Genomic DNA, 14,348 nt, shown 5'->3' with positions numbered 1-14,348 from the left:
GCTGGGATCAGAGAGGGTCGGCGGGTGGGTGGGGGGGTTGGGGGGGGTGGTCGGTGAGGGATAGAATGAGCCAGGCCCCTGTAGGGATTCCAGTTTTCCTGGTTCTTCATTCTGGATTCTGCCTCAAGAGGAACAAACTATCCCCTTGATGCCCCTCTTACCCCCCTCCCCCCCACCTCCAGTCAGACCCTACCTTGGGGTTGGGGGGGGTCTTCCTTTAAGTTGTCTTGTGGTTCCAGCTAGACAAACAGGCCATTCAGCCCCTCTGTTTCATGCTGGCACTGCCCAACGCCCATCTCTGTCCACGCCGCGCTCTGTATCTCCCCGTGGGAGCGAGTTCCCCCCCCCCCACTCCATTCTCTCCCCCAATCCCCACGGGAGTGAGTCCCCCATTCCCCCCCCCCCACTCCCTACGGGAGCGAGTCCCCCATTCCCCCCCCTCCACTCCCCACGGAGTGAGTCCCCCATTCCCCCCCCCCCCCACAATCCCCACAGGAGCGAGTCCCCCATTTCCCCCCCACTCCCCACAGGAGCGAGTCCCCCATTCGCCCCCCAACTCCCTGCAGGAGCGAGTCCCCCATTCCCCGCCCCACTTCCCACAAGAGCGAGTCCCCCATTTCCCCCCAACTCCCCACAGGAGCGAGTCCCCATTTCTGCCCCCCCCCAACTCCCCACGGGTGTGAGTCTCCCACACAAGGGGAGTGTGGGGGGGGGGGGGGGGCGGTGGGATATGGTGGAATTTGGGGAGGGGGATGTGGGGTGAAGAAGCCATTTGGCCCCAATCCCTGGTGGGTTTTATCAGTGATCATCTTCCACTGAGCACGGCCTCGTTTCGATCCCGATGACAAGTGGAAAAACATCTGTCATTTCCCTATCGACCCCCCCACCCCATGCCCCTTCCCCTTTATAAAGGCCCTTGACCTATCAAGAGGAAATCCCTTGACCTGTTGAGCCTCTCCTGGTCGTCATAAGCTTTCAGTTTCGATACCGTCCTTGCAGCGATCCTGCAAACTCTGTTGTTGACCCTTTTGGGACCAAGTCCATGGAAAAATAATCCATCTATTGATCAATTATTATATATTTTTTGAAAGAAAAGGGACCTCCAAACTGTATTTTATTTAACATGTCGGTTTCGGTTGTGCTAATCGAATTTACTCCTTAACTGTTTCAATAAATGTGATTTTGGGAAAACAAAAGAACCAGAGATTGATAACACAGTGTGGGGCTGGATGAACACAGCAGGCCAAGTAGCATCTCAGGAGCTCAAAAGCTGACGTTTCGGGCCTAGACCCTTCATCAGAAAAAGGGGGATGGGGAGAGGGGGAGGCAGACCGAAGATGGAGAGAAAAGAAGATAGGTGGAGAGGAGAGTATGGGTTGGGAGGTAGGGAGGAGATAGGTCAGTCCAGGGAAGACGGACAGGTCAAGGAGGTGGGATGAGGTTAGTAGGTAGGAGATGGAGGTGCGGCTTGGGGTGGGAGGAAGGGATGGGTAAGAGGAAGAACAGGTTAGGGAGGCAGAGACAGGCTGGACTGGTTTTGGGATGCAGTGGGTGGAGGGGAAGAGCTGGGCTGGTTGTGTGGTGCAGTGGGGGGAGGGGACGAATTGGGCTGGTTTTGGGATGCAGTGGGGGAAGGGGAGATTTTGAAACTGGTGAAGTCCACATTGATACCATTGGGCTGCAGGGTTCCCAAGCGGAATATGAGTTGCTGTTCCTGCAACCTTCGGGTGGCATCATTGTGGCACTGCAGGAGGCCCATGATGGACATGTCATCTAAAGAATGGGAGAGGAGTGGAAATGGTTTGCGACTGGGAGGTGCAGTTGTTTATTGCGAACTGAGCGGAGGTGTTCTGCAAAGCGGTCCCCAAGCCTCCGCTTGGTTTCCCCAATGTAGAGGAAGCCACACCAGGTACAGTGGATGCAGTGTACCACATTGGCAGATGTGCAGGTGAACCTCTGCTTAATGTGGAAAGTCTTAGCCAGAGACTGATGCTGGCCCTGACGGGAACCAACAAACTCTTGTTGGCTTCAATGGTCCGGGTTCGAGAACCTTCGGGAGCGCAGAGTAATTCTGCAGAAGCGGGGTGTCCGAGCCGCGCTGAGACTTGAACTTTCAAAGTCAGTCTTGCTTTCACCTGGAATTAGACGCCCGTCCCTAATTGCCCCACCCTTGAGAATCTGGGGGTCAGCTGCACCACCCACCAACATTTTCTGGTGCAGTGACACATGACGGATGGGAGGATTGGACCCTGAGGGAGTGGCACATTGGGATGGTGTGTGTAGGGGGCGGTCTCAGGTGTTCCCCTGTACCTGCTGCCCCTTGACCCCTCCCCGGCTTCCGGGGGGGGAGCGGTCCCGGGTTTGGAAGGTGCTGACTTGGTGAGTCGCTGTAGACGGTACACACCGCTGCGACTGAGCGTCGGGGGGAGGATGCGGAGGGAGCGGGGGCTTGTGGATGTAGTGTCAATCCAGGGCGGGGGTGGGTGCTGCTTTGTCCCTGGACGGTGTTGAGCTTCTCGAGTGATTTTCAGAGCTGCCCCCATCCAGGCAAGTGGGGGGGGGTGGTATTCCCTCACACTCCTGCCTTGTCGATGGTGCGATAGGGCTTTGGGGGAGTCAGGACGGGAGTTACTCGCTACAGGATTCCCAGCCTCTGACCTGCTCTTGTAGCCCCCCTGCCACCCCCGCCATATCGATATGGGGCAGGGGTTTGGGTCAGTTTCTGGTCGATGGTAACCCCCAGGATGTTGTGGGAATTTAATTAATTAAATTGGAATAAAATGCTAATTTTATTAACGAGAAATGATTTCAGTTGTTCCCCACATAAACCCCCCCGGTCAGATTCCAGTCTGTAACTCCCTCGCGGGGTATCTGTTATTCTGTATATAACCCCCCAGAACCCCCTCGATCAGATTCCAGTCTGTAACTCCCTCCCCGTGGGGTATCTGTTATTCTGTATATAACCCCCCAGAACCCCCTCGATCAGATTCCAGTCTGTAACTCCCTCCCCGTGGGGTATCTGTTATTCTGTATATAAACCCCCCGAACCCCCTCGATCAGATTCCAGTCTGTAACTCCCTCCCCGGGGGGTATCTGTTATTCTGTATATAAACCGCCCCGAACCCCCTCGATCAGATTCCAGTCTGTAACTCCCTCCCCGGGGTATCTGTTATTCTGTATATAAACCCCCCGAACCCCCTCGATCAGATTCCAGTCTGTAACTCCCTCCTGGGGTATCTGTTATTCTGTATATAAACCCCCCGAACCCCCTCGATCAGATTCCAGTCTGTAAACTCCCTCCTGGGGTATCTGTTACCCCGAACCCCTCAATGGTAGCACGTCATGAGATGACTCTCACTGAAAGGAATAGGCATGACTCACAATTCCCGGCTTCCTCCGAGAGGGACCAAATTTAGTTCGGGATCGTAGCTGGCATGGACCGGCTGACCATACTGGCTGTTTCCATGCTGTGTATTTGTTTATCACGTTGGCTCGACCTTGATCCTTTCCCAGAATTGGATGACAACAGGTCAGCATTACTATGATTAGAGACACGCTGTGTCAAAGGCAGGAAATGGTAATTCCTGGTATGATTCTCAGGAACAGAAACCTCTCAGTCCCCTTTCCAGCTGGAGGTCTGTACAGTTAGAATGTAGATCGCAGCTTGCAGCACTCTCTTCTCACACAGGATACGTTACAACATAGCGGCCACTCGATTCTCTACCCCCATGCTGTCCCTCTCTCCGAACAGCGGCTCAGTGCTTAGCGCTGCTGCCTCACGGCGCCAGGGACCCAGGTTCGATTCCACCTTCGGGCGACTGTCTGTATGGAGTTTGCACATTCCCCCCGTGTCTGCGTGGGCTTCCTCCCAGTCTAAAGCTGTGCAGGTTAGGGTGGATTGGCCGTGCTAAATTGTCCCGTAGTGCCCAGGGATGTGCGGGTTAGGGTGGATTGGCCGTGCTAAATTGTCCCGTAGTGCCCAGGGATGTGCGGGTTAGGGTGGATTGGCCGTGCTAAATTGTCCCGTAGTGCCCAGGGATGTGCGGGTTAGGGTGGATTGGCCGTGCTAAATTGCCCCGTAGTGCCCGGGGATGTGCGGGTTAGGGTGGATTGGCCGTGCTAAATTGTCCCGTAGTGCCCAGGGATGTGCGGGTTAGGGTGGATTGGCCGTGCTAAATTGCCCCGTAGTGCCCAGGGATGTGCGGGTTAGGGTGGATTGGCTGTGCTAAATTGTCCCGTAGTGCCCAGGGATGTGCGGGTTAGGGTGGATTGGCCGTGCTAAATTGTCCCGTAGTGCCCAGGGATGTGCGGGTTCGGGTGGGTTGGCCGTGCTAAATTGTCCCGTAGTGCCCAGGGATGTGCGGGTTAGGGTGGATTGGCCGTGCTAAATTGTCCCGTAGTGCCCAGGGATGTGCGGGTTAGGGTGGGATTGGCCGTGCTAAATTGTCCCGTAGTGCCCAGGGATGTGCGGGTTAGGGTGGATTGGCCGTGCTAAATTGTCCCATAGTGCCCAGGGATGTGTGGGTTAGGATGGATTGGCCGTGCTAAATTGCCCCGTAGTGCCCAGGGATGTGCGGGTTAGGGTGGGATTGGCCGTGCTAAATTGTCCCGTAGTGCCCAGGGATGTGCGGGTTAGGGTGGATTGGCCATGCTAAATTGTCCCGTAGTGCCCAGGGATGTGCAGGTTAGGGTGGATTGGCCGTGCTAAATTGTCCCGTAGTGCCCAGGGATGTGCGGGTTAGGGTGGATTGGCCGTGCTAAATTGTCCCATAGTGCCCAGGGATGTGCGGGTTAGGGTGGATTGGCCGTGCTAAATTGTCCCATAGTGCCCAGGGATGTGCGGGTTACGTTGGGATCGGCTGTGGGAAATGCGGGAATAGTGTCAGGGAGCGTTTGTGTGGATCTGATGAAGTGAAAAATCCCATCCTGTCGCAATTTTATTCAGGGAAAAGGTTTAAAAGTGAACCCAGGGTAACGTTTTCACACAGAGGGTGGTGTGTGTGTGGAACGAGGAAGTGGGTGGGGGCTGGTACAGTTACAGCATTTAAAGGGCATCGGGATGGGGACATGGATAGGAACGGGTTAGAGGGATACGGGGGCAAATGGGAAGAGATTAATTTTGGATATCTGGGGGTCAGCACACACGGGTTGGACTGAAGGGTCTGTTTCCATGCTCTCTCATGGCCCGGGGAGATATCTGGCGGAAACGTGCGTCGCACTGCGCTCGATAACTGAGCTGCAGCGTATTCTCCTTCCGGGGGGGGGGGCGGCGGTGTCATAGACATTGTATCAAGGCACTTGAAGTCCTGAGGCCAAGTCGATCAAAAGTGATTTTATTGAGTTTTCCAACATGTGTGTTACAAACGGCAAAATGCAGCATTCGGGGGTGGGGGGGGGGGGGTGCTCCTCCCGAGCTCTGACACTCAAACAGTGCCCCTGCCCCCTCACCCCTAAAACACACACACACACACACACAGCGGTAAAGCCTGGTGATCTGTTGCCAACGGGGGTGGGCTGGGAAGGGAGAAACCGGCTATCCGGATTCTGACCCCACCCCCCCGTCGAACGGCCTTCGCTGTTCGCTCTCGGCGTGTCGTCCCCCGTTCAGAATGTGCGCACCGCGGTCACCCCTCGCTCGAGGCGAGGCCAGGAGGCACACTGAATGTCAATCCCGCCAAGCTGACCCACCTCCCCCCCACCGCCATTTCCCTCCATCTTCGCTCTGATTGATCTCTGCGGTTTCACGACACACACTCCATCCCCAAACCCCACTACCCCAGCCCCCGTCCCTCTCCCTCCCTCCCAGCCCCGAAAGGCGCGAGAGTGTTCCCTGCGGGGCAGCGCTATTTGGCTGCAGGAGCCGTCGCGACCACGTCTGCACTCTCACCTTCCAAGGGCCCCCCCCCCCCCGTCTCCCGCCCAACCCTCCGTTCCAGCCCCTTGCGCCTCCCCGAGAGACAATGGAGGTCAGAGGGACGCAGGAATGGTATTTTTGGGGGTGGGCGGGTGTTGGGAAGACGCAGATGTGGAGGGAAGGCGGACGAGGGAAAGGGGGGGTTGTCCCCCTCTTTCCCCTCCAACTGCCCCCTCACTCCCCAAAACCAGTTCTGAGCGCAGGGAGGTCAGGGATGATTCAGGCCTTCCAGTTCGGATTGGGGAGGGCGGGGTGTTGGACTGCGCAGAGAGGGTGAGGAGGGAGCAGGAGCGAGCCAATTTGTGGTACGGGGGGGTGGTGGGTGCGATACGCACACATCACCAGCCAATGACCCCGCCCCACCTCAGAAGCGGAAGCCCCGTCCCACCAGGTCCATCCTCGCCTCATGGATCTGAGCCTGCAGTTCCTCTGCTGCCCCCTGGCAGTCGTTGAAGGTGGCGAGCCGGTAGCCCACGGTGGCCAAGGAATAGCAACCGAAGGTCACCAGCAGGTAGGCGGGCATCGGCCACAGGAGACGGCGGCCGGACTCCGGCAGCCCCAGGCCCAGGGCGTCGAAGGTCAGCCCGGCCCAGGTCCCACCGAGCAGTCCCAGCGCCAGGACCCACTGGGCGAGCTTCGTCATGGTCAGGGTCCCCGTTCCAGAGGGCGAGGGGCGAGGCAAGGGGTCTGCTCTCTCCGCTCCTGCTGAAAGACAGAGAGTGAGAGATAAATTAAACCCACAGAGAGAGGCTAGAAACCCCGTCTGGGTAGGAGACATGGCTGAACAAACGTTACACAACGTGGTATTGGCTAAAATGGCATCTTTGCCCCCCACATGGCATGGGGGAGCGGGGGGTCAGGGAGAGAGAGAGAGAGGGAGAAAGGGGGCAGGGGGAGAGAGAGAGAGAAAGGGGGCAGGGAGAGAGAGAGAAAGGGGGCAGGGAGAGAGAGAGAAAGAGAGAGAAAGGGGGCAGGGAGAGAGAGAGAGAGAAGGGGGGCAGGGAGAGAGAGAGAGAGAAAGGGGGCAGGGAGAGAGAGAGAGAAAGGGGGCAGGGAGAGAGAGAGAGAAAGGGGGCAGGGAGAGAGAGAGAAAGGGGGCAGGGAGAGAGAGAAAGAAAGGGGGCAGGGAGAGAGAGAAAGAAAGGGGGCAGGGAGAGAGAGAGAGAGAGAAAGAAAGGGGGCAGGGAGAGAGAGAGAGAGAGAAAGAAAGGGGGCAGGGAGAGGTGATGGTCAAGGAGTGAGAGGGGCCACAGAATATGGGGTGGGGGTGGTGGAGGGAACAGGGACAGAGAGGGCACAAGGACGGAGTCGGGGGAGCAGGGAGACAGAGGAGGGAGATGGGACAACTGGGAGAAGGCGGGGGGGTGGGTGGAGAGAGAGAAAAAGAGAGAGAGAATCAGAGAGATTGAGACAAAGAGGAAGTCGAGAGGGAGGGAGTGGGGGGTGTAGCACGACAAGAGGAGGGAGAGCAATGTGGAGGGAGGGAGGGGACGGAGGGCGTGCGCGACGGGGGAGAGAGGGCGTGCGAGAGGGGGGAGGCAGGGCAGGGAAGCGTGTCGGGGCGGGGTAAGAGATGGAGTGAGGAGAGACAGAGAGGGATGGAGTGGGAACAGGGAGGCACACACACAGACAGTGAAAAATAGAGACAGCGAGAGATCGAGACAGACGATCAGTCACTGGGCGGCACTGAGACAGAGTGACACACACACCCCTGGAGAGTAAGACAAAAGAAGCGATAGGGTGGAGCGTGCAGGGGGAAAGAGGGGAGTAACAGGCAGGCAGAGGGAGGGAGGGAGAAAGACAGACGGTAACAGGCTGTGACTACAGAAATGTCATAAGGCTCAGTGCTCAGACGTAAATGATCCCAAGCAAGAGACTGTGAGGACTGTTTGGAGACAGGCTGCGGATGGACAGCAACAGATTCGGTGAGCGGGCTATAGAGGGAACAAAATGTGGGGAAGGAGAGGATGTTCGCTGTGAGCAGGCAGAAAGCCAGGGGCTTACTCACCCAAGAAGCACTGGAGGTTTGCACGCAGACGTAGCGAAGCAATTCAGAAGGTAAACGGAATGCCAACGAAAATTTTGATCCGTCGATGGAAACTGCTGGAGGTGGAGTTCTCCACACGTATCTCTGTAGCACACCCCAGCGGCTACACTAGCTGCTGAGACAAAGAAGAGTTCAGAAAGCAGGTGCTGAAAAGGAGTTCACAAAACAAGACTGACTCCGCACTGAACCAAAGGGCTGCAAATTGGAGTACAGTGCAGAGGAACAGTCCAGGTGTAGCGTACATCGAAGAAGGTTATCTCAGAGCACAATGGGAGCTCAATCAGATGGGGCCGAGGAGAGGCAGATGGAGTTTAAGTTAGATAGATGTGAGGCACAGCATTTTGGGGAAAGGCACATCAAGGCAGGACTTTACACACTTAATGGTGAGGCCCTGGGGAGTGTCGCTGAACAGAGAGACCTTGGGGGGGGCAGGTACAGAGCTCCCTGAAAGTGGAGTTGCAGGTAGACACGGCGGTGAGGAAGGTGTTCGGTACGCTTACCTTTATGGGTCAGTGCGTTGAGTACAGGGAGTTGGGAGGGTCATGTTGGGGCTGTACAGGACATTGGTTAGGGCCACTTTGGGAACACTGCGTTCAATCCCGGTCTCCCTGCTACAGGAAGGATGTTGTGAAAGGGTCAGGAAAGATTTACAGGGATGTTGGAGGGTTTGTGCTACAGGGAGAGGCTGGGGCTGTTTTCCCCGGAGTGTCGGAGGCTGAGGGGGGGACCTTATAGAGGTTTATAAACCCATGAGGGGCATGGGTAGGGGGGATAGACAAGGTCTTTTCCCCCAGGGGTAGGGGGAGTCCAAAAACTAGAGGGGCATAGGTTTAAGGTGAGAGGGGAAAGGGCCCTGAGGGGTAACTTTTTCACACAGAGGGTGGTGCGTGTGTGGAAGGAGGAAGTGGGTGGGGGCTGGTACAGTTACAGCATTTAAAAGGCATCGGGATGGGGACACGGATAGGAAGGGGTTAGAGGGATAGGGGGCAAATGGGGAACAAAAACAAAGTTGCTGGAAAAGCTCAGCAGGTCTGGCAGCATCTGTGGAGGAGAAAACAGAGTTAACGTTTCGGGTCCGGTGACCCTTCCTCAGAACTCGATTAGTTTAGGATATCTGGACGGGTTGGACGATGTTGTCAAAAACGCTAGTGTTTGCCGATCTCCGAGGAGCAAAGGAATCTCGGTGTCTGAGTGTATGAATCGAAACTGACAACACCTGGTGAACAGTGGCCGCTTCAAACAGGAGGTCACTTGGTGAACACCAAGTCACCCCCGTGACCCGTGCACCTCATCTTCTCACCACAGCGTCTTACTGGCGGGGGGGGGGGGGGGGGGGGGGGTCGACTGGTGACACACTGGTGAGCAGAGATAAGGGCCGATCCTGTGATGGCATACAGGCGCCATTGGCACGGGGGTAGGGAGCAGCAGCGATCCTGCAACCTGGACACCTCATTCAGAGGCGACGAGGGACAAAGGAATTGCCTGAAGGCAGCAGTGCCATCCTGGAAAACGGGTGCCCTGTGGCATCCAGGGGCAGGTTATATTCAAGGGAGGGCAATCCTACGACCTGAGTGCCTCGTCGAGGGAGGAAACCAGGGGAAGGTTATATTCGAGCGAGGGCAACCTTGTGCCCTGAGGGCCTCTTGGAGAGGAAATTGTCCCGTAGTGCCCAGGGATGTGCAGGTTAGGGAGGGTTGACTGTGGGAATGTGCCCCATAGTGCCCAGGGATGTGTGAGTTAGGGTGGATTGGCCGTGCTAAATTGTCCCGTAGTGCCCAGGGATGTGTGGGTTAGGGTGGGTTGGCCATGCTAAATTGTCCCGTAGCGCCCAGGGATGTGCGGGTTAGGGAGGGTTGACTGTGGGAATGTGCCCCATAGTGCCCAGGGATGTGTGAGTTAGGGTGGATTGGCCGTGCTAAATTATCCCGTAGTGCCCAGGGATGTGCGGGTTAGGGTGGATTGGCTGTGCTAAATTGTCCCGTAGTGCCCAGGGATGTGCGGGTTAGGGTGGGATTGGCCGTGCTAAATTGTCCCATAGTGCCCAGGGATGTGCGGGTTAGGGTGGGTTGGCCGTGCTAAATTGTCCCGTAGTGCCCAGGGATGTGCGGGTTAGGGTGGATTGGCCGTGTTAAATTGTCCCGTAGTGCCCAGGGATGTGCGGGTTAGGGTGGATTGGCCGTGTTAAATTGTCCCATAGTGCCCAGGGATGTGCGGGTTAGGGTGGATTGGCCGTGCTAAATTGTCCCATAGTGCCCAGGGATGTGCGGGTTAGGGTGGATTGGCCGTGCTAAATTGTCCCGTAGTGCCCAGGGATGTGCGGGTTAGGGTGGATTGGCCATGCTAAATTGTCCCGTAGTGCCCGGGGATGTGCGGGTTAGGGTGGATTGGCCGTGCTAAATTGTCCCGTAGTGCCCAGGGATGTGCGGGTTAGGGTGGGATTGGCCGTGCTAAATTGTCCCGTAGTGCCCAGGGATGTGCGGGTTAGGGTGGATTGGCTGTGCTAAATTGTCCCGTAGTGCCCAGGGATGTGCGGGTTAGGGTGGGTTGGCCGTGCTAAATTGTCCCGTAGTGCCCAGGGATGTGCGGGTTAGGGTGGATTGGCTGTGCTAAATTGTCCCGTAGTGCCCAGGGATGTGCGGGTTAGGGTGGATTGGCCGTGCTAAATGGTCCCGTAGTGCCCAGGGATGTGCGGGTTAGGGTGGATTGGCCGTGCTAAATTGTCCCGTAGTGCCCAGGGATGTGTGGGTTAGGGTGGGTTGGCCGTGCTAAATTGTCCCGTAGTGCCCAGGGATGTGCGGGTTAGGGTGGATTGGCCGTGCTAAATTGTCCCGTAGTGCCCAGGGATGTGCGGGTTAGGGTGGATTGGCCGTGCTAAATTGTCCCGTAGTGCCCAGGGATGTGCGGGTTAGGGTGGATTGGCCGTGCTAAGTTGTCCCGTACTGCCCAGGGATGTGCGGGTTAGGGTGGATTGGCCGTGCTAAATTGTCCCGTAGTGCCCAGGGATGTGCGGGTTAGGGTGGATTGGCCATGCTAAATTGTCCCGTAGTGCCCAGGGATGTGGGGGTTAGGGTGGATTGGCCGTGCTAAGTTGTCCTGTAGTGCCCAGGGATGTGCGGGTTAGGGTGGATTGGCCGTGCTAAGTTGTCCTGTAGTGCCCAGGGATGTGCGGGTTAGGGTGGATTGGCCATGCTAAATTGTCCTGTAGTGCCCAGGGATGTGGGGGTTAGGGTGGATTGGCCGTGCTAAGTTGTCCTGTAGTGCCCAGGGATGTGCGGGTTCGGGTGGATTGTCCGTGCTAAGTTGTCCCGTAGTGCCCAGGGATGTGCGGGTTAGGGTGGATTGTCCGTGCTAAATTGTCCTGTAGTGCCCAGGGATGTGGGGGTTAGGGTGGATTGGCCGTGCTAAGTTGTCCTGTAGTGCCCAGGGATGTGCGGGTTCGGGTGGATTGTCCGTGCTAAGTTGTCCCGTAGTGCCCAGGGATGTGCGGGTTAGGGTGGATTGGCCGTGCTAAGTTGTCCTGTAGTGCCCAGGGATGTGCGGGTTAGGGTGGATTGGCCGTGATAAATTGTCCCGTAGTGCCCAGGGATGTGCGGGTTAGGGTGGATTGGCCGTGCTAAATTGTCCCGTAGTGCCCAGAGATGTGCGGGTTAGGGTGGATTGGCCGTGCTAAATTGTCCCGTAGTGCCCAGGGATGTGCGGGTTAGGGTGGGATTGGCCGTGCTAAATTGTCCCGTAGTGCCCAGGGATGTGCGGGTTAGGGTGGATTGGCCGTGCTAAATTGTCCCGTAGTGCCCAGGGATGTGCGGGTTCGGGTGGGTTGGCCGTGCTAAATTGTCCCGTAGTGCCCAGGGATGTGCGGGTTAGGGTGGGTTGGCTGTGCTGAATTGTCCCGTAGTGCCCAGGGATGTGCGGGTTAGGGTGGATTGGCCGTGCTAAATTGTCCCATAGTGCCCAGGGATGTGTGGGTTAGGGTGGATTGGCCGTGCTAAATTGTCCCGTAGTGCCCAGGGATGTGCGGGTTAGGGTGGGTTGGCCATGCTAAATTGTCCCGTAGTGCCCAGGGATGTGCGGGTTAGGGTGGGTTGGCCGTGCTAAATTGTCCCGTAGTGCCCAGGGATGTGCGGGTTAGGGTGGGTTGGCCGTGCTAAATTGTCCCGTAGTGCCCAGGGATGTGCGGGTTAGGGTGGGTTGGCCGTGCTAAATTGTCCTGTAGTGCCCAGGGATGTGCGGGTTAGGGTGGATTGGCCGTGCTAAATTGTCCCGTAGTGCCCAGGGATGTGCGGGTTAGGGATGGCCGTGGGAAATGCCATGTTACAGTGATGAAGTGGGCTGTGCTTTCGTGGGCTGGCACTGACCCGATGGGCTGAGGGGCCTCGCTCTTGCCCTGTGAAGTGTGGCACATGGCTGGGTGGGTAGAGGGATGGGGGTTGTATGGGATGAGGAGGATCCTGTGACCAGGGTGCATGGTCAAGGGGGTGGGTCACAGCCGAGCCCCGCCCCCAGCGGTGTCTGACGTCACCGACGACGTACAGCGGCGCCAAGGCGATGGCGACACGGCCATGACCCTTCCTCACCCCGTCCCAATCCCACTCTGCTCACAACCCGCCCCTGGATAAACGGGGTGACGGGTTATAACCCGGGCCTGGAGCAGCAGCAGCAGCCGCTTCATGGCGCCGCCCGCACAACCAGCGCGCCTTCCCTTCGCCCCGTACCTGCTCCGTCCAGCTACCCGCTCCGCCTGCAGGCCCGTCAACCGGAAATACGTGGCGCCGGCGGCTCTGGGACTTGTAGTCTGTCCCTGCGCGCCCTTCCAAAGGGCGGAGCGCGTGACGTCAGATCTGGGCGTCTGAGGACTACAATTCCCGCGAGGCGACGCGGCAAGCTCAGCGCCTGCGCATCAGACTCAGACGTTCCCTTTGAATCAGACCACCCCCCCAATACCCCCCTCAATTTGTCAGCCCCACCCCCAACCCCGCCCTCTTCCTCCAGCCCCCTACACCCCCTCCCTATCTCTGTCACCCCCTCCATCCCCCTACACCCCCTCCCTATCTCTGTCACCCCCTACACCCCCTCCCTATCTCTGTCACCCCCTCCACCCCCCCACACCCCCTCCCTATCTCTGTCACCCCCTCCATCCCCCTACACCCCCTCCCTATCTCTGTCACCCCCTCCATCCCCCTACACCCCCTCCCTATCTCTATCACCCCCTCCAGCCCCCTACACCCCCTCCCTACCCCTGTCACCCCCTCCTGCCCCCTACACCCCCTCCCTATCTCTGTCACCCCCTCCATCCCCCTACACCCCCTCCCTATCTCTGTCACCCCCTCCATCCCCCTACACCCCCTCCCTATCTCTGTCACCCCTTCCATCCCCCTACACCCCCTCCCTATCTCTGTCACCCCCTCCATCCCCCTACACCCCCTCCCTATCTCTGTCACCCCCTCCATCCCCCTACACCCCCTCCCTATCTCTGTCACCCCCTCCATCCCCCTACACCCCCTCCCTATCTCTGTCACCTCCTCCATCCCCCTACAACCCCTCCCTATCTCTGTCAACCCCTCCATCCCCCTACACCCCCTCCCTATCTCTGTCACCCCCTCCATCCCCCTACACCCCCTCCCTATCTCTGTCACCCCCTACACCCCCTCCCTATCTCTGTCACCCCCTCCATTGCCCTACACCCCCTCCCTATCTCTGTCACCCCCTCCATCCCCCTACACCCCCTCCCTATCTCTGTCACCCCCTCCATCCCCCTACACCCCCTCCCTATCTCTGTCACCCCCTCCATTCCCCTACACCCCCTCCCTATCTCTGTCACCCCCTCCATCCCCCTACACCCCCTCCCTATCTCTGTCACCCCCTCCAGCCCCCTAAACCCCCTCCCTATCTCTGTCACCCCCTCCCTATCCCTGTCACCGCCTCCATCCCCTACACCCCCTCCCCCCCTCCCTATCTCTGTCACCCCCTCCAGCCCCCTATACCCCCTCCCTATCCCTGTCACCCCCTCCATCCCCTACACCCCCTCCCTATCTCTGTCACCCTCTCCATCCCCTACACCCCCTCCCAATCTCTGTCTACCCCCTCCATCCCCCTACACCCCCTCCCCATCGCTGTCACCCCCTCCAGCCCCACCCGTCCCTATCCCTGCATGCTCAGTCCCTATGTGTGTGTGTGTGTGTGTGTGTGTGTGTGTGTGTGTGTGCGTGCGTGTGTGCGTGCATGCTCAGTCCGTGTGTGTGTGTGTGTGTGTGTGTGTGTGTGTGTGCGCATGCTTAGTCCGTGTGTGTGTGTGTGTGTGTGCATGCTCAGTCCGTGTGTGTGTGTGTGTGTGTGTGTGTGTGTGCGCGTGCGTGCATGCTCAGTCCCTGTGTGTGCGTGTGTGTGTGT

General features: G+C 57.9%; 1 protein-coding gene across 2 annotated transcripts; it reads right to left on the bottom strand.

The window, feature by feature from the left end:
- Positions 1–5,894: 5,894 nt before the first annotated feature.
- Positions 5,895–12,789, bottom strand: dpm3 (dolichyl-phosphate mannosyltransferase subunit 3, regulatory). Of its 2 annotated transcripts, none has more exons than XM_059643986.1 (3): positions 12,674–12,789; positions 7,923–8,073; positions 5,895–6,616 (listed from the first exon to the last, which is right to left on the bottom strand). In XM_059643986.1, exon 3 carries the CDS (start codon positions 6,555–6,557, stop codon positions 6,279–6,281), a length of 279 nt encoding a protein of 92 aa, XP_059499969.1. In that variant the 5' UTR covers positions 6,558–6,616; positions 7,923–8,073; positions 12,674–12,789; the 3' UTR covers positions 5,895–6,278. The 2 variants fall into 2 exon arrangements, with proteins under 2 accessions (XP_059499969.1, XP_059499968.1); XM_059643985.1 differs by having other exon boundaries at positions 5,899–6,619.
- Between the last annotated feature and the right edge of the window lie 1,559 nt (positions 12,790–14,348).

The sequence above is a fragment of the Stegostoma tigrinum genome, unplaced genomic scaffold (assembly GCF_030684315.1).
Source record: "Stegostoma tigrinum isolate sSteTig4 unplaced genomic scaffold, sSteTig4.hap1 scaffold_381, whole genome shotgun sequence".
Classification (NCBI taxonomy): domain Eukaryota; kingdom Metazoa; phylum Chordata; class Chondrichthyes; order Orectolobiformes; family Stegostomatidae; genus Stegostoma; species Stegostoma tigrinum.
This window is presented reverse-complemented; position numbering and strand designations above follow the sequence as displayed.